Source organism: Thamnophis elegans, chromosome 1, assembly GCF_009769535.1.
Source record: "Thamnophis elegans isolate rThaEle1 chromosome 1, rThaEle1.pri, whole genome shotgun sequence".
NCBI classification, from domain to species: Eukaryota; Metazoa; Chordata; class Lepidosauria; order Squamata; family Colubridae; genus Thamnophis; species Thamnophis elegans.
Window position 1 is genome coordinate 94,653,996 of NC_045541.1, and position 19,609 is coordinate 94,673,604.

Consider the following 19,609-nt stretch of genomic DNA (forward strand, 5'->3'; position numbering starts at 1 on the left):
TGGGAGATGGAGTAGGGTTGTTGGCCTTTGGCCGCAGGTTATTTGTAATAACGTATGCGGAACGGACGGAGGCAGAAAGATGTCCCATCAATGTCAATGGAGCGAATATTCCCTGCTCAGAACACCCTGGGGCAAGTGTGGCACAAGGCTGCGCCCCCGGGGCTCGCGCGTTCAATTGATTATTTGAGATTTCCGACTCACTGGAGCGTGTTCGACCTGCCAGCAATAAGCCTTCTAATCTCCACCGCCTTGGAGGACAGGTGGCATGAGGGCAAGGATTGGCTGCAGTTTGCATGGGAAAACGGGGGAAGGGATGAAGGGAACGGGGAGTGCTAGTTCTCTCCGGCTTCCTTATCACTTATCCACGAAGACTGTCTGTGCTGCACAGGTTCTCAATGCAGCATTTGAAGCCGGTTCTGCTTTATAGTATTGGGAGTGGGGTGGGGGGTGAGCAAGAGAGGAGATGAAGAGCAGCGGCTGTTTTCTCTGGCATGCCTCTTTGCTTTTTAAGAAGTAGTCAGAAATGACAGCCTGCAGCAAAAAAGTATGTGGGGGAGGATCTCCTGCTCTTGATTAGAAGTTCCCCTACTTCCAAGGGGTAGCAGGAAAGATAAGAATCAGCTCTTTCTCAACCACAGCTCTGTCGTTTCCAATGGGCTGCTTTTTACTTAAAAAAAATATAGTTGAAATTTTTAACCACACATTTAATCTATCAGTTGGTGAGTTCTGAATCAGGTCTTCCCCAGACTGGTGTCTTGAAAAATGGAATGAATTTTAATTGTATTAATTTTCATCATCCTCAGATACTACTGGAAGCAATGTGAAGATTATAACTCTTGGAAAGCACCAGGCTGAACAAAACTGTCAAGTTTTTCCAAGTTTGAAAACGATTGATTATGTGACATCAAGTTGTTGTCAGTTCCTGGTCACCATGGATATACATTCTAAAATCTGAACTGTAATTATCAGTTGATTGATTGATTGATTTATTACATTTGTATGCTGCCCTTTTCCCCCGAAGGGGACTCAGGGCGGCTCACAATTCAATCAGGGAAGGGGGTACAGACAAGGGAATAAAAAAAAGACAAGACATAACAATACAAAATTTTAAAAACACACAACAACCATACCATTCGAGAAGGGGAGCAAAAACTCTTTAGCCCCAGGCCTGTCGGAACAGCCAGGTTTTAAGGGCTTTGCAGAAGGCCTGGAGGGTGGTGAGGGTTCAAATCTCCACGGGGAGCTCGTTCCAGAGGGTCGGAGCAGCCACAGAGAAGGCTCTCCTCTGGGTAGTCGCCAGTCGGCATTGGTTGTGATTTTCTAATCAGTCCATAGTTTATGATTTCAACAATCTATTCTTAGTGAACCATATTAGTTTCCTTGAGTGCTATGAAAATTAATTCAAATGTCCAGATTGCCCATTTTTGAAGATCAGATGTTCAAAGATTACTGAATTCTATACTTAAAGTGTGCTTTATTTTGATATCATTAAAGCAGGCAATGATCTCTCTAGGTAAAATCTTGAGACTGGATTCAAAAAGCTGATGTCATGACTCCATTTCATTTCCAAGTATAGTTCTGTTTGTAATATTTCTGCTGAACAGAAAGAGAAAGAAAGGCAATATCAGCAGATTTTTTTCTTTAGCCTTTGGCACCAATTGCTTCACAGTTCAGAAAATGTGATTTGTGTTATCTAGTTTATTGTGGGTGCAAATGACAATAGCAATACTTAAATTATTATTAGTTCTACATTTCTTCCAAAGAATTGTAAAAATGGAACAAGCAGACATTATTTTTGACTGGAATTGTATAATATTCTGAAGGATTGTGGTAGAGGAAGAAGAATTCTGTTAAGTGGCATGAAAGGGAAAATGGTGAGAATGAGGTAAATAAAGAAAAAAAGTGATTGGGCCTTTTAGAAGCCCAAGAATGAATTAGAGGGGTGATTGTTGAATACAGTATCTAACTAGAAAAAGATCTGTTTGTTTCAAATATGTGACTTAAGTATGTCTATTGTTCATACAAGATAGCAAAATGAACACAAGAAATCCCCGTGTTAATAATGCCCCAGTTTAAGGACAACTCATAAGTAAGAATAGAGGCTATTGTAGCAAAATTCAAGTTAAATACACAATGATTCAAGTTAAATACACAATGATTAAAATTCATCACACAACACTACTTATTCAGTATTATACAATAATATTGTTCTGGCTTACATACAAATTTGGCTTAAAGATAGATTGGAGAATGGAACTTGTTCTTAAACTCTGGACTACCTGTACAGTTCTAAAAGCCTGATTGTGTTGATGGTTTATGGTGAAAAATGGAGCGAATTAGTGAAGGATATTAATGCAATAAAAGTTTATAAAAGCATTATTTTATAATAGAAAAAATGGATTATGAGAGGAATGGCCATTGAAGAAGTGGAAAGAATAAAAGAAGTTAAAATAATTGCAGAATCACTCCAAGAAAGAGAATGTACAAGTATGGATACATATTACAGATTCTGATCTTGAATCTCTAGAAGAGTATAGTATGATGTAACTAGACATGTTAAAATAAGGGTGTGTTTTGTTATGCAGGATCTGTGTGTGAGATACTGTATCCATGCCTCATGATAGGAGAAATAATGTTATTGTTAGTGTTATTTGTGAAGCATGCCTGTAATCAGTAGAATATTGATTGAAAGGTGATTACAAAAGTTGGGAAGTATAGGTTCATTTTATGTCTGGCAGGGTGTGTGCAGACTGAATTCTGCTTTTTATTAGGTCACTGAGAAATAAATGAATGTGAGAAAGGAGGTTTATTGCATGTTTGTTGAGTTAGAGAAAGTGTAGGATAAAATGGCATAGTGATGTAGTGGCTAAGACGCTGAGCTTGTTGATCAGAAGGTCGGAAGTTAGGGGGTTCTAATCCCTAGCGCCACATAATGGAGTGAGCTCCTGTTACTTGTCCCAGCTTCTGCCAACCTAGCAGTTTGAAAGCATGTAAAAATGCCTTCGATGTTTAGCCATGCCGGCCACACGACCACGGAGATGTCTTCGGACAGGGCTCTTCGGCTTTGAAACAGAGATAAGCACCGCCCCCTAGACTTGTGAATGACTAGCACATATGTGCAAGGGGAACCTTTACCTTTAGGATAAAATGGATTTCATCATGTTTTAATTATTGAATATTTTGTGCAAATATGGAATTGAATGCAGTAAGAGTAGCTGAACTGCTGAATGTAATAAGAGTAATATATGATATTAAAATAAAATATACATGAGAATAAATAGAATGAGTAACAACGGTTAAATATTGAACAGGGATTAAGATAGAGATGTAAAATATTCCCTTGATAATTTAATGTACTTATTGATACAATTTTAATTTGAAAAATGACAGTAGTGTGCTGGTTGGGAATGTGGATGTGTAAGTACTTGTTGAAAGAAATGTCCTTCTGGGTTCAGCTCCAAGTGGGGAAGAAGACACTGGAGACATCGAGGCTGCTTGGAAAGATGGTTTATTGTTGGACAGGGCCACATGGCTTGAGCCCTGACCAGAAAAGGTGATCACATGCTTCAATGTAGGTGGAGAAGAAGAGAAGGGCTGAGGAAGGGGCTTGCTAGGCTTTTTATACCCTGTTTAGTCCCACTTCTCTGTTTCCTGTTCCTGTGTAAGAAATGTATTCTGATTGGTTGTCAGACTCCCATGGTGCCATGCAGGGGGCTACTCTCTAGGCTGTTTTGAATCCATAGATGAGTTCTCAGATGTGATGTGGAGACCTGAGTGAAAGGCCAATCATGCCTTTCTGTAGCTGCTGCTGAAGTCTTTATTATGTAAAGTGGGCTAGCCTGGCTAGTCTTAATGGGCCTATTGACAAAGTGGGGGTGGGCAAGAAGCTACAGGCAACTATTCTGTCTTTTAAAACATGCTTCTTTTCACATCCAGAGAAATATTCTGCCTTTTCAATATTTCCTAGGATATTTCATTTTTCTGGGAGAGGGCTGGATGATAACTTCCCACATACTTTTGTGAGATTTTGTATTGTTGGTTAGAATCTGAAGGATTTTCAGTGATACTTTGGTGATTTTATGATATAATAAGCAGTGTAGATCTGACACTTGTCATGTCAAAACATAAATCACAAAACAAATACCTAGAAGTGTGTATGGTTCTAAAAGAGAAGAAAATTTGGTTGGATAAGAAACAAACAGAGAAGCAATAAACGTAAAGAACAAAGGCAATGTATAAAGCATTGTTTGAATGTAGTGGAATCAAGATTCATTTGCAAAAATAGAAACTGATGGATAGATGTAGCAAATGATGTTGGTTTAGGCATATTTCCCTTTTCTTATTGCATTCTTTTACTTATGGTTTCTTTCCCCCTTTTTTGCTATTTTGCATAATTTTACAAAATGCAGTAAAAGGAAAGATGGTGTATACTGAGAGTTAAAAATATTTCTGCAGCTTTTTTGCAAACAAGCTGTGTAAGCAATATAGTCTGAAATGTTTGCTTGACTGGTACATCAGGTGAAAAATATAAAGGGTATTTGCGATCCAAATGAAAAAGAATGTTATCCAACTGAAATTAAGTCTGCTCCCTTTTAGATTACATAATTGTTCAGCAGACGTATGACTCATTATGATTGCCCTTCTATTTTCCAAATGCTTATAAAATGAGTATTTTAACTAAAAATATCTAGAGTAATACGTAATTCAAATCTGGAATTCATTTCCTTTATAGTGTGTTACACATTTTTGTTGCAGTTACAATGTAATTTTACTGAAACATTTAATATTAAGCTAATTTACTGATTCCATCAAGTCCTGAGATTGACCATCATTAATCAAACTGAAGTATATCAAGTTATTATTATTTTATCCCACATTTTATCTTGGGCAATAATCCAAGACATCTTCACTTGTGTGTGTTCCTGAAATAATTTACTATGTTTTTTCTACTGCCCTTGCCAAAGGTTAAGATGACATATTTTCTTCTTGCAATTCCTTTGTATGTTCATAATATAGAGGATTATCTACTATAATATCTTCTTATATTCTAGTATCACTGACTCTTGAAAGACATCCAGTTATAACTATTTCTCAGCATCTAGTTCTCATTCACAGTGAAATATTTTACACTATTTTTTAAAAAGTGCTGTTGTATCTAGAAATCTCAGCTATATTCACAGTCACAGTGAATTACTATTGCAGATAGTCCTTGCCTTATGACCACAATTGAGACCAAAACTTCTGATATTAAGCAATGCTATTATTAAGCGAGTCATGACCTACTTTATGTCTACTTTTAGTAATTAACTAAACTATGCCATCATCAAGCAAATCCAATTTCCCTATTGACTTTGCTTATTAGAAGCTGATTGGGAAGGTTGCAAAAGTTAATTATGTAACCTTTCCCAATATGCTGCAATTGTGGTAAATACATGCTGGTTGCCAAGCGCCTGAATTGCAAACACGATCGCAGGGGCACTGTGACCATTGTAAGTGTAAGAGCCATTCATCACTTTTCAGCACCATCATAACTTTGAATGGTACTAATCAAATGGTCGTAAATTGTGCACTACCTATAGTTCCATGATTAAGGAATTGTCTTCTGCATGATTATTTGTCTGGTGTTAATCCCTGCTTATTTGGGTGTTTGGCTTCTGAAGAGGATGTGTTGTTTTTTTTTCATTTCCTTCTTAGCTTTTTATTGTCTCATGAATGGTATGTAATGTGGTTTATCCATGTTTTTATTCATGACTGAATTATCTGAATGCCAAGTTTCTGAAATTTCCTAGCATGTTTTGGATTTAGCTTGGTCTAGGATACTTACAGGTTCCTCACTGAAACTATGATTGAGTCTGTGTTTGTGTTATAAAATTAAAGAGTTTTCATTATTGTGATGTTTCTTTTTTATGTGTGTATATACAAATAATTATGTATAGTTAGGCATCCTTGAAAAGGCTCATTTAAAAAAAAATATAGTAATGCAGTGTTCAAAAGAAACATTCCAAAGCATAAACATACTTTATTAACTTAATAATAATAATATGTAGAACAGTAAAGAAAATGTACTTATGGCATCCTGTATAGAAAAAGTTACAGAAATACTGATAAGCAGGATAATTCAGAATCAATCATGAAAACAAATTAGGAGAGTGCTGTTCTTTTACATTTACAATTTCTCAAGTGTGTAAATGGTAAAAATGGGATTCTTTTTGATCCTCATAGCTCTATATTACTTGTTTAATCATGTCCATTTACATGCTAAATAAGCAGAGAAACAATAATGACTTATTAAAAATTTAAAACTTGTAAGGAAACATTCTTTAACATAACATAATATCCAAATAAATTAGCAAGATTATGATATTAGTGTTTTGCTTCCACAATCAATTTCATGTATGCTAATTGGGTCAACCTTCGGGACAAGACTCAGTATTCAATCTCTTTTTTTCATTAAGTTCTGATTGGAGCTCCACCTCTTTGGAAAACATTTAGATTTTTTTTCTGCTAACCTCTCCATGTACATACTTAAGAGCAAATTTAGTCAAGTTATTCAATAAAAGCATAACAATATGATTCCAAAAAAAGTTCCAATATTGCTCCAATCAAAGCCCATGTCCGGTATTATTGAAAATTCAAAGAAAAGGTATCATTTATATAATCCCTGGAAGAGACTGAATTCCATCTATGAAGTGGCTACACAAAAAAATTCTGTCATTGCCATTCCAAGCCAAGAGGAATTGCCAAACCAGACTGAATGATATCTATGAAATTTGGAGACGGTTGTTTTAGGTTTGAGTTAGTGGCAATAATATCTGATCTCCTGTTGATTTGTTTTTTGATTGCCTTTGATTTTTCCAAGCAGATGGAACTGTAGGTCATTAAAATTACACAACACTGTATTAAGACTACAAACATCTTAGATTACAAACATCTGGACAACCACTAGATGGCAGCAGAAAATGTCAACCTTAACTGCTAATTGTCCTCTGAATTTCTGCAGACCAGACAGTATGCTTACTGTTCTAATATTCCAAGGATTTATAGATAATATAAGAGGATCTTTTTCATGTAGTCCAATGCTTAAGCACAATATTCATTGGAAGAATGAATTTCCAGAGAGAATGAGAATTTAGGGAAGATTTGAGTTCTTGTAGTATCTTTAGAGACACATTTAGTTTAAGAATCCTGCAAGAAATCACTCACTACAGTACTCCTTTAGTAAGTTGAAAAGGGAATTGAACTGAAAGTTCCTCTTTTACAAAGCAGTTAAATCTGTAGCTGCCTTAATCTGTTTTGTATCACTTTTATCCTTGTACATTGTAAACTGGACTTAATAAACCAAGTTTTAACAAACTGCATAAAATCTACAAAAAAATCCTTGGTATTCTAAAAGAAAAATCTGTCCAAAGCCTATGATAAATAAATATTAACATCTCTCTGAATTGCAGGAACATGTTTTAAAGTATTTCTTAAATATATTAAAACTGAATAAATGAAAAATTGCCTTTTCCCCATGTTGATAGCTAACATTAGTTATTGAATTGTATTAATTGAATTAATATTCAATTTAGAACAATGGTTTTTAAAACCTCTCCATGCAGTTTTGCTGTTGTCCAGGAAGATGATTTCAAGAAAGCTAGCAAAAAGCATGGAAAGGACAAAATTATTGATGATGTATGTTAAAAGAACTACAACTAGCTTTAGGAGCCAAACACATTTACATAGTAGCAACTAGTCTTTCAAGGAAATACAGTATGTTTAGAAATCAGAATGTTTAGAACCTTGAGGGGGAAAAGCAGCTGCTTCTCATAAATATGGATTCATACTGTGAATAATAAAAAAAGTGATAATGCAAAGAAAGGGAGAGAATAATGATACAAAAGGGGACGGGAATCCTTTCAGTTTAATATAGAATGGTAATAGGCAACCAACTAACATGTAAGTTATTTATATTATTAAAATTATAGGAGTCTGGCTCTATTGAGACCTCTAAAATAAAGATTTATAATGTAATAAAGGTATTATTTACAATTTTTATTTTCAAAAAGGAAACATTGCTTTAAATGTTTGACAGACCAACCCAGAGTACTTACAAACCATACATTTATCATTATATATTCAAAAAACCTAAGCCTGGGTATAGACTACAACCCATGCCCATTTCAGCATGTTGGCTGAAGCAACTGGAGCTACAATTCTGTTCAAAGATTGTAACTGGGAGAGTAATAAAATCAAATGAAAGAAAATAAGAATGAAAACAGTTTGGCTAAGAGAGGGAAAGAATTCCAAGATATGAATCCAATTTTTTTTTGGCTCATTCTTAATATTCAAGCATTTGTTTTAGAGACAGTAAAAAAAAGTACATCATCTGCCATTGGAGATAAACTGTGGACTATAAAAAAGGGATGTTAACATTTAGAATGCTTTAGTTTTTAGCTTCATATATATTTCTTGTATTAAAGTTATAAACTTAAAAATCATAAATGTCTGTGGATATTCTCAGTCATTCAGATCATGGAGGTCCCAAAGGTGCTTTTGCAAAAGGCAGTTTCAAGGAAAAACAAAGTCCATTTGTCTTTTGAAACAGCACTTTTGGGTTAAAAACTATAACACACAGCTAATAAATCACATTTTGAGAAGCTGATTCTATTGGTGGATTCTTCCAAAGTAAGCATATATCAGACTTTCTAAAGCACTAGATGGCAATCTTTAGTAAGTTATCTCAATAATAAAATATCCTGCCTTGCTGTGATAGTTAAAAAAAATCTAGGTGAAGTAAATAATTCTAAACTTAATTCCATCAAAACTAAAGCCTCGCTAATGCCAAACAAAGATTCAAGGGGTGATTAGTTTTAAGGTCAATGGGGTTTCATGATGGGGATTTTTTGTTGAATTGTACTATTTTAAAAAATGTGCCCTTATATTATTTGAAGGGAATGAAGCTGATAACTGACATTTTTTATTATGGATTATGCTTTGTTGCAAAAATGATGCATACATTTTAAGGAAAAGTGAAGACATGAACTGTCAGAAATGACAGCATTTTCACATACAGCAATATAGATGGGATATGCAATGATGATGAGCCTGATTTCATGGATTTATAAAGCTGATTAGGTTTTCACTGATGGAATAACATTATTAAATAATGTATGTTTAAAGAAAACATTGTGTAGAAGCCATTGTAATCCTGTTGTTGGTTGCTTTTGGAAATATTGCTCTTGTAAACATTTATAGTCCTCAAAAGGGGAAAAATCAAACCCTTTGTGGTCTTATGCTACATATCACAATATCATTTCACTTTTTAATGAAAAAAATTAAGAATTCAGCACCATGCAAATCTATTCTTGCTGCTTTGAGGATAATGGCAGGAAAATTAGTATCTTTTAATTTTGCTGAGTATCTTTTGGTCACAACTGTATCCTGAGGTTCTAATACCTATTTCTAAATATCCTATCTGACTAAGAAATGTGTCATATATCTTACAATTGCAGAGTATCATTTATTTTAACATGTGGCGACATCCTATCACAATCAGTGGGGTCAGTGCTTGGTTGAAGCAGTATTGGTGATAATATATATGGGCCAAAAGAGGAAAGGATATTTTACAGTAATGAAAACTGGCTACTGTCATTTGGTCTTAAGTTATGGTGCAAAGCTGCTGTTCAGTTTCTCTGAAACGTCGCTGGCTGCCTCTCTACTCCCTCTTCTTTTCATGATTTTAGAAGCCTCTATTTTCTTCTGAAAAGTGGGACAAATTTAAATTAATCTTAGTTTGACTTAAATATGAGTTTTCCATGCAAAAAAAAAAAAAAAGCCTCAAACCCATTTTTATCACCTTGCTTTGGGTTGCCACCATTCTTTTGAAAGAATTACTTGGTTTGTTGCAGCCTTCCAGAAGCACAAAACCATATAACCTGTCAGTGGAGTACCAATAGCAAAAATCAATTCAATCTTTTTGGTTGTTTCTAAAGGCTATGCCTATATTATCAACTTAGCATAAAAAAATTTCTATAGAATTCAATGGACATCAGTTATGGAACATTACAATGTAGGCATTCTTGGATTGATAAATTGTTCCAATATCTGCCTAATTGTTGGCAATCCAAAAGAATTCTTTGGGAAGGAAATTGTTATCTTAGAAGGAGCCAAGCAACATTCAACAGTAGCTTTAGCTCTGCAAAATCTCTTTAAGGAATTTAAAGCCATTTGTGCAGAACACGAAGAGGCACAGTGAGTTATTGCTTCCAATTTGGCTGAGTTTTCCTGGGAAACCATAGGGGTTGATTTGCCCCTAAAAAAAACTTGCTTATTTTAGAATACACATTACATCAAACTATAGCTGAGGCAATTAGTCTTCTGATACCAGAATATTATCTTCTGATGCCTATTTTTGTAAAGTTCAGAACACAGCCAGTTATGTACTCTGCACAGATTGTGAACAAAATGCATGTGATTTACAACTTTTACTGTAGTACTAGAGAACTGTACTTTCCATTCTATGAATGACATCTAAAAAAAATAATGATAAAGATATTTCTTTGTGTGATCATGATTCAGGGAAAATAAAAATAAAACTGAGAGAGAAAATAACTGTTACCTGGTGTTGAGTGCATGTTTATAGCTATCATATTCTTGTTCGAATGGCCTTTTGAATTTCATAAAACACTGAATAAAATGATGGGGGAAATTACTTTAACATCCAACATAAAGCATTATTTTTTTCTTTTCCTGATGAATTAAAATGAAATAACTATCATTCCAGAATTTTCCACAAGCCATTGATAACATTACAAATTTCCAGGGTAGTTATTATCAATCTGTAAAAGGATTAATACATTACTTTAACTGAGTTCTTCAATTGTCAGTGTGGAATGAGACAAGTAGTGCAACCTTATAGGTTTATTTTTAAAAAAAAAAACAAGCAAAATAAAATCTATGGAAACCTTGGCACCAGATGTTCTATCAATTATTGATTTTTAGTAATACTGGATCACCATGGAAGTTCAAAAGATTTCATCTGAAAGAACTAGAGAACAAAGTTCCAAACTTGTAACTTAACATGTCATGTCTATAACATTTCCCCTCAAGGTTATACAACACATTCCATAAAACAATAAATCAGTAGGGCTTAAGTGTATATAACAATGCTGAATTCTGACCAATAGATTATAAAACTATTGCAACATAGCAGATACTTCTAATCCTCCAGAACTGAGATGTTTGACTATACCATTGTATATACTTCTTTGAACTCACTAAAAAGGAATTAAAAGGAATTATCTTCAAAGCTTTTAATCACAGCAACTCTTATATTGACTCCAAATCCAGACTTTTTTTTTTTTTACTCAGTAGAGCTTACTTCCAAGTAATTGAGTCAAAACTTGCAAATTCACTACAGGAGAAGAAGCCATCCCAATGGGTTAGTACATATATTGTGCCAATGGCCACTTTATTTGTTCACCCTATTTCAGATACCTTATGCTAAAGAAAGCGGATGAATGCAATAAAGCAAGCTTGTGTGCGTCTTTCAACGTTTTGCCAGTTGGAATCCCACAAACGCTTTTTTTTTTTACTGACATAGACACCCCCCTCCCCAATAACTCAAATTTCCATCTGTCAGAAACCTAAGAAACGAACTTAAAAATAGGCGGATGACATCTGGAATTTTTTGGGTACCTAGCAAAAATAGCGCCCCCATCAGTTTTTTCCCCTCCCCAATGGGAAACCATTAACTGTCGATTTTTCGTCTGTCGCGCCACCTAAAGGCAGTTTTCCTGGAATTTATTTTGCTCTTTCAAGGTGCTCGGGGGAAAATTGCAAACAATCTGCACTGAGGTACTGTAGCAAGGGTCGGTCGGTGGCATGCGATGGAGGAAAGTCCGTGGGGAAGCGTGGCCGGCAAGAGTCCCGCCGGCGTGGCCGGCCACTGGGAGAGGGAAGTCGCTCGAAGCCATTTGAGGCGCCCGTTCCCGCTCAGCCCTTGAGATACTCTGTCTTGAGGCGGCTGAGGCGGGCGCCGTGGCTCCGGATGGTGAGCGCCAGCAGCTCGTACTTGTCCCGCAGGCCGGCCGAGACGGTCAGCGTCTCCTTGAGGAGGGCCCGCGCATGCACCAGCATTCCCAGGAAGTCGTCGTTGAGGCGGCTCTCCTCGTGGCTCTCGTGCTCCTGGCCCTGCCGGAACTTGTTTTCCAGCTCCCCCAGCGACTTCTCCGAGCTGGCGTAGGCGTCCCCGATCTGCGCGGATTCCCTGCGCAGGTAGTTGCCGTAGCTTTCCTCGCCGTCCAGGTCGTAGGCGATGCTCTTCTGGATGCCTTCCAGCACGCGCGCCGTGTCCTCCACCTGCCGGCCCAGGAGGGTGAATTCCTCGCGCAGCGTCAAAGCGGGTGCTGCTACCGCCGCCGCCACGGGATGCGAGCGTTCACCCTCCCCGCCCGCTGTGCAGCGCAGGCGGTCGCTCACCCTGAAAAGCAGCTGACACTTCTCCGGGTCGTCGTTCTCCTCGTAGTCCCCGTCGGGCACGAAATAGTGATGCAACGTCCCGTTGGACATCTCCGGATAGAGCGGGCCGTCGAAGTAGCCGTGGCACAAGCTGATCGAACAGCTCAGCAGCCACACCGAGAGGAGCCCCAGCAGCATCCCGGGGTGGGGGTGGGGTGGGGGGAGAGGGAAGCTGCTCCGACACTCTAAGCGTCCCGAAGTGGAGGAGGGCAAAGGCAACTCCGGTCGCGCCTAGTTTCAAGTCCTCCGGTTGTGACCGCCTTTCTTGCAGGGCTTCATTGGGACCCGCTGGAAAGCCCTCGCTTGGCCCTTCTCGCTCCCCGATTTGCCCGCGAGAACTTTGGGGTTGTTTTTGCCCGGGAAGGGGGTGGTTGTGGGAGTGGGGGGGGATCAACAAACCTTAAAAGGAGGAGCCTCTGGCTTCTTTCCCACCAACTTTTCCTTAACCACGTTTTCCTTTCTCCTGTCTCCACGCGCGCTAGGAAACTCCCAAGTTAAAAACGGGGAGGGAGGAAGAGAGGGCGTGCTGGCGTCCAGATTTGAGTGAGACCTGCCCGAAGCTGCTGCAAGCGCTTTGGGCTACTTTTTTCCCCCTCCACTCTACATCTGGATTGGTGCTGCTAACGCGGGAGTTCAGCTTTTGGCCGTAGGATCTCTCTCTTCTCCTCTCAAATTACAGCAGTGGGCCCCCGTTGCTTACGGAGAAGCCCAGACACCAAGTTTGGAATGAATCCTTACCTCGATGTCATTATTAAAGCGACAGTATCATCTCTGCTTGGAGAGCCCACGGTTCTACAGGAGTGGATTTTCCCATAGAAAGTGTGTGTGTGGGGGAGTGGAGAATCTTGTGCAAGGGGGATCTTGTAAAGATTCTTCATCAAATCAAGTTTTGGGTCAAGTGGATTCGATTTGGAAAGAACAGCGACCTGTTTCCACCAAAACCTCCAAATAAGGCTGGTCAGCCTACTTTTGAAGATAATAGTAGGAGACTGGTTTTTGAAAATGCAAGTTTAAAGTCTACATTTGCGTTTTAAAGCATGTTTCTATGCTTTAAATGTTAAATTGTTCAATAAGTAGGGTAAACATAAGTAACGTCTTTTCCTGGGATTGTGGAAGGGGTGTGGAAAAACGAACTAGAAAGTAACCTGGAACATTCAGTTAAATCGTGAAATGGTCATGAAAACAAGAGTTATGTGCTGTTTACAAAGTATAGCTTTTTTATTCTTAAAATAGAAATAATAGGAATCCAAATGACATAATGGAATCGTGAATTGTAGAATAGAGATGAATCATCCCTACTATACTTAACATATGTACCCTGCCTCTTGTTCTGGAAAGAATAGTCATTCCCACTGGCAACTGTGCTGTAATCCATGGACCAGTACCGATCTATGGCCTGTTAGGAACTGGGCCACCACAGCTGAAGGTGAGTGGCAGGCAGGAAAGCAAACAAAGCTATATCTATATTTGCAACCAGTCCCCAGCAACTAGTATCACCACCTCAGCTCTACCTCAGATCATCAGGCATTCGATTGTCATTGAACCCTAATGTAAACTGCCCATGTGAGGGATCTAGGTTGCATGCTCCTTCCTCCTAGTCTGTGGAAAAATTGTCTTCCACAAAACCAGTCCCTGGTTTTTTACATTGTAATCATCCTGGCATCTTCCCCTATATGCATCTTCTTCAGTACTTGACTCAGAAATGTTGAGTCCAGGGTAGGAAGATCCAGGAAATGGAAGGCATTATACATTTAACTTAATACTCCAGGCAAATTAGAAGAAGGAAGAAAAGCACACACAACACACAAATCTTGCATAAGATGAAACTAAATAGGTCTTGCAAATAGTTATGTTTTACAAGTTCCTAAAGAACACCAATAAATATAGCAATGAAGGAATCCAGTACACAAAGTTCAGTTGAATTTTTAAGAAAATTCCTTGAAACAAAAATAGCAGTTCTCAAATAGCATCCTGTTTTGTATTACAGAGTTGTAAAAGAATTTCTGTAAAGTGGATGAACTGCTTTAAACTGTCTAGGTTATGGTCTTATATTTATAGAAGATGTTACGTATCAAAAGTACTTTCTAGGGCAGGGATGTCAAACACGATATTACTGGAAACGATATTGTTACTTTAAATACAAAAGCTGAAGGTACTTAGGAAGAATAGTTAAGGAAGAATTAGCTGGTATGGAAAGATGATACAACAAGGCCTCAGATGTTTGTTTATGCTCCTCATCCCTAAGATACTCCAGTTTTCTCCTTTTGAATCTCATTTATGATCCTTTTCAAAACTCAGAGTGCCAGGCATTTTTCTACCAAGATAGCAAGGCATTTGTTAAATCCTTACATTTATAAAACAAGTTAACTACTATTTCAAAGGCCTAAGGAAGCTCTTTTGGTCCAAAATAATCCAAAGGGCCAAGTCCTCACTCTACTACAAAGATTCATAGAGCTTCCCAGCAGAACTTTATAAGCAGTGGGTGGTTAAAAGCAGTTATTCTGCCTTAATTGGTGCCCCCCCCAAAAAACACATTTCTAGGATTCTTAATTTTCTTGATGTCTTGATGCCTTCTTGAGTTTCTGGAAGGCAAAAAGCAAACCCCACTCGTTCAGTCATAAAATAAATGGATTTTCATAGAAATATGCCTTTGCGTGTTGCTTTGTGGCTGGAGCATACAACACATTTCTATGGTATTAAATTAAAAGAAGATGGTCTAAATAGTTTGTGGAGTGCTAGCTAATATGACAAAGAACAAAGAAAATGTGTCTCTAATGCAAGATCAAACTAGGCTGCATTAGAAATAAAAGAAAGAGGAGAAGGAAAAACCCAGGATTAAACTATTTTGTCATCTCCCTCTCGCCCTCCCTCCCTCTCCATGATGGCCAACCTATGGCACCTGTGCCACAGGTGGCATGCAGTGCCCTCTCTGTGGGAACGCAGCTGTCACCCCAGTTCAGTTCTGCCATGCATGCACATGTGCTTCCCGTCAGCCAGCTGGTCTTTGAATCTCTCGTGAATGTATAGGATGTGGGATGTGTGCAGGGGGGGCATGTGTGGGGGGGGGGGGCGCATGAGCATTTCATTTTGGGGGGGTTGCACACTCGCGCTTTGGGCACTTGGCAAAAAGGTTAGCCATCACTGATCTATATATTGAGGACCCGGATTGTTGTTGGGGGCAATATGCTGACTCTGTAAACCGCTTAGAGAGGGCTGAAAGCCCTATGAAGCGGTATATAAGTCTAACTGCTATTGGTATTGCTATATTCTTGATTAATTGATTAATTCAATGTCTAAGAGAGCCCAATCACAGGCAGCATACAAAGCGGGTTAAAATGATAACCAGAGTAAAAAAAATAAATAACAATGGCACTATTGTCTACTGGTAAAGATTTTTCTTTAAAAATGTGATACACATTACACCCCGCCCCCCTACGTATCCCTACACACATACAGAAACCTACATACAGAGGATATTTTATACAATTGACCTATAGCAGCTAACCACTGTACAGCTGTTTAAATATGCAATGTTGCATTATGAAATTTAATTTTTTTGGCTTAAGTTCCATAGGACAGCGAGAAGTTTGCTCTTGGGGCTGGTTTGTCCTCCAAGTGACACCACAGAAGTCAGTGCCCAGTTTTTTCATAGCAGAAAGTAATGTTGCTACTGAAGTTGATGGAAACCGTGCAAGCTTTTTCGCCAAGAAAAGTGACCTCATGGTTTCCCCCCCCCCCCCCTATTTAAAACAGTTCATCTCCAGGACTTGGCCAGAAAGATTTTTTTAAAAAAGCTGTGTTGTTTTCCTACAATGCTTCATTTTGTTAGGATTGTGATGGGCAGATAAAGACTTGTTTTGGAACAAGGAGTTTATTCCAGTGATTGAATTTTATACTTTGTTTTCTTTCCACCTGAATGCCCCTTGAATATGGTAGACTGCCACTCCCATAATCCATCAAACAGCACAATTTGCCATCAGTGCTAAATGGAGTATTGTAGAGTTATATTTGGAAGACACTTGTTTGTCATTGTTGCTGATAGATTCCTAAAGACTGAAAGGATTTTAAAACAACTCACCCAATATTTTCTCATATGACATTGGAACAATATGGTTATATACAGAAAATTAATGCTGGTCCTTAGCGGTCTGGAAGGACAAGTTATATAAACTTATAATGATAGACATTTTGTTTACTTACCTTAATTATGTGGCCATTTTTCATGGTTTGAACCACATTATATAAAACTGGAAGCGTAAGTAAACTATATATACTTTCCCAATAGGTTTTGGAAGCACAGTTTCATAAAAATAAATTATGTTGAAGGTTTCCTATAGGCAATAATTTTGTTAATTTTTTGTACTTGTATCTGATATTTTTAAAAAGTCATTATTAAATGACTCTGACGAGGTCATAAACTGCTTTCAGCATGGTCTCATAGACATTTTGGGTTGGTTTGTGTTTGCATTTTTATATTTAAAATACACTATTCTCCATGTTTTTTGGGTGGATTTTTTGGTTTCGGCATTGCAAAATAGAATGCCTAACACAAAACTCAATCCATAGTTATATACCAAAAATCTCAGCACAACAATAAACTTGTACTTTGAACTGCACATTCTCATTATAACTTTATACACTGGAATATATACTCCATACTTGGAAGCTTAAAATTCAAAAACCTTAGAATCTGGGAATATAATGCCTCAGATCTATATGGAAGCAAAAAAACCTAACTGCTCCAGAGGGCAAAAAACTGCCCAATGAGCAAACCGGAAGTTTGGGAACGGACTTCTGGTTGGTGCATTGGGCTGTTTTTTACCCACTAGAGGCTTCAGGGAAGCCTTCTGAAGCTTCCGGAGGGAGAAAAATAGCCCAACACACAAACCGGAAGTCAATTTCCAAACTTCCAGTTTGCATGTTGGGCCTTCCCCCGCCCCCAAGGCTCCTAGAAAGCCTCTGGAGCCAGGGGAAGGTGAAAAACAGGCCCACCAGAAGGCAGAAAATGGGCCTCTGAGGGGAGGGCGGGAGAGGCCGTTTTCACCTTCCACAGGCTCCTAGACAGCCTCTGGAGCTTGGGAAAGACGAAAAACGGACCTACTGGGCCACTGGTAGTTGGAAAATGGCCCATTTCCAGTCTCCAGCGGGCCTCGGGGGGGGGGGGTTCACCCTCCCCAGGAATCAAGAAAGCCATGTACAGGGCAGCAGGGGAGGTCACATATGCATGTGTAGCATGCATGGCACGGGGGAAATTAAATTATGGGTGTGGGCACACAAGGACGTGCATTTGGCACCCAAGGTGAAAAAGGTTATCCATCACTGCTATGGAGTATAGCCTCTAATTTGAAGGGCTACCAGACAACGTCCTTTGTTTGAAGGGTTGTTCAGTCAACATCTGGTTTAAAGGACCATAATAATAGAGAGAATGACATTTCAATAGCTAAGTGGGAATGCATACAGAGTGTGTGGCCAGAAAATGGGCTGCCCCATTTTAGTAAGCTATATAATAATTCTTTTAAAATTACAGTACTTCTGTGTGTGCATCTATATAATTTGAAAATCTCCTTCAAATCTTGAATAAGCACAGCTAATTTCTGTGAGTCCATTTATTTTGGATTCTGTCTGATTTTTTTTATATGCAGTTGTTTTCAGAAGGGTATTTGAAAACAATATCTTTTTTTACGCTTACACTTTTTTTACACTTGCATAAAAGCCATACAGAATTAGCTGTGCTAATGAATAACAGTGTGATACTACTGTATACTTGCACAAGATCTAGAGCCATTTTTCTGAAATAGGTTTGAAGTATGCCAATTACCATAAACAAATTTATGCAAATCTGTATCTGTTTTTGGAGGTGCTTGATGATTTCCCCTTTCTTTTTAATTGAAACTACAGGTGGATCATATATCTCTTCCAGAAGATATGCAATGAATGTCGGAATCTTCATAACAATGCATTCTTTGCACTTCTATGATTTTACTAAACCCAGCCAAAAAAAAAAAAAAAAAAAAAAATCAGCAAAGAAGTCATTGCAAGAAGTAAAATCATTAAAGACAGGGCAAGGTGGAGCTTGACTTGTTGGCAAATTCAATCTGAAAAGACTATATGTGATTTAATCACTTATTTCCCTATAACTTCCGAATGCCCACAAATAAATCTTACTTTGATTCCAGATAGGTTTGTGAGATGTAAAATTGTTTTTACTACTTTCCACCAAGAACGGCAAATCCAGATTAGATATAGAATACTCAGTTACATTTCTATGGAATCTCAGTGGCAGTTTAATACTCTGAAGTTAAATGTTTTGTTTATGAATCATTTCATTTGAGACTCACTGAGCCATATTTCAAGGATATACAGGCTTAGGAGTGCTTGATTTGTTCCATCTGCTTATCAACTTTGGAGTAAGGCATATTTCATGACTCAGTAACATATAATGTCAAGGAACAATTGTGTATATCACCAGGAATTGAAATTTCTGCACTTTAAATATACAACAAAGCACTTAACTAATCAGAGATATCAAAATCAAAAAGCCCTCTAGTAAGAAAGTTTCAAAAACTAGATAGTCTTGACATCCCATTCATGCTTTATTAGTTCAGTATCTACCCAAGTATACCTATTCCATCATTTCATCTTTGCTTTTTTGTTTCCAAGACAACTTTTTTTAAAAGAGCACATACATTATTTTGCAGTCATACAGTATAACATGCTACGAATACAGGAGAATATTTGCAGCTCAGGGCTGAAATGAGGGGTTCTTGGTGCTCTGTGAGCTTGCTTGTTTTCTTGCTGACATTTCATTACGCTAACTACGCTAGCACTAATGATGTTATCTAGTTAGGGTAATGAAATGTCTGCAAGAACACAAGCAAACTCACAGAGCACCAAGGACCCCTCAGTGTAATGAGAGTGTTTGAAAGAGAGTGAGAGAGAAAGGGAGGAAAGGGGAAAGAGAGAGATATGGATGCTCTCATTTCTACAGTAAAAAAACCTGTCCCCTTAATAAATATGTTATTATGCATGTGCGACAGGGGCAAAAAACAGGTATGTGAAGAATTGTTTCTTATTAGATGTACTAGTGATATCTGCGAAGTTAATTCTA

At 38.0% G+C, this 19,609-nt stretch overlaps 1 protein-coding gene across 1 annotated transcript; it reads right to left on the minus strand.

The window, feature by feature from the left end:
- Positions 1 to 6,369: 6,369 nt before the first annotated feature.
- On the minus strand, positions 6,370 to 15,433 carry FIBIN (fin bud initiation factor homolog). Its single transcript, XM_032224517.1, has one exon. The coding sequence runs from the start codon at positions 12,637 to 12,639 to the stop codon at positions 11,977 to 11,979; it is 663 nt and encodes a 220-aa protein (XP_032080408.1). The 5' UTR covers positions 12,640 to 15,433; the 3' UTR covers positions 6,370 to 11,976.
- Positions 15,434 to 19,609: the final 4,176 nt, after the last annotated feature.

What these genes read in the sequence shown, in the direction of transcription:
- FIBIN (XM_032224517.1), bottom strand. Translation starts at nt 12,639, where the DNA reads ATGCTGCTGGGGCTCCTCTCGGTGTGGCTGCTGAGCTGTTCGATCAGC.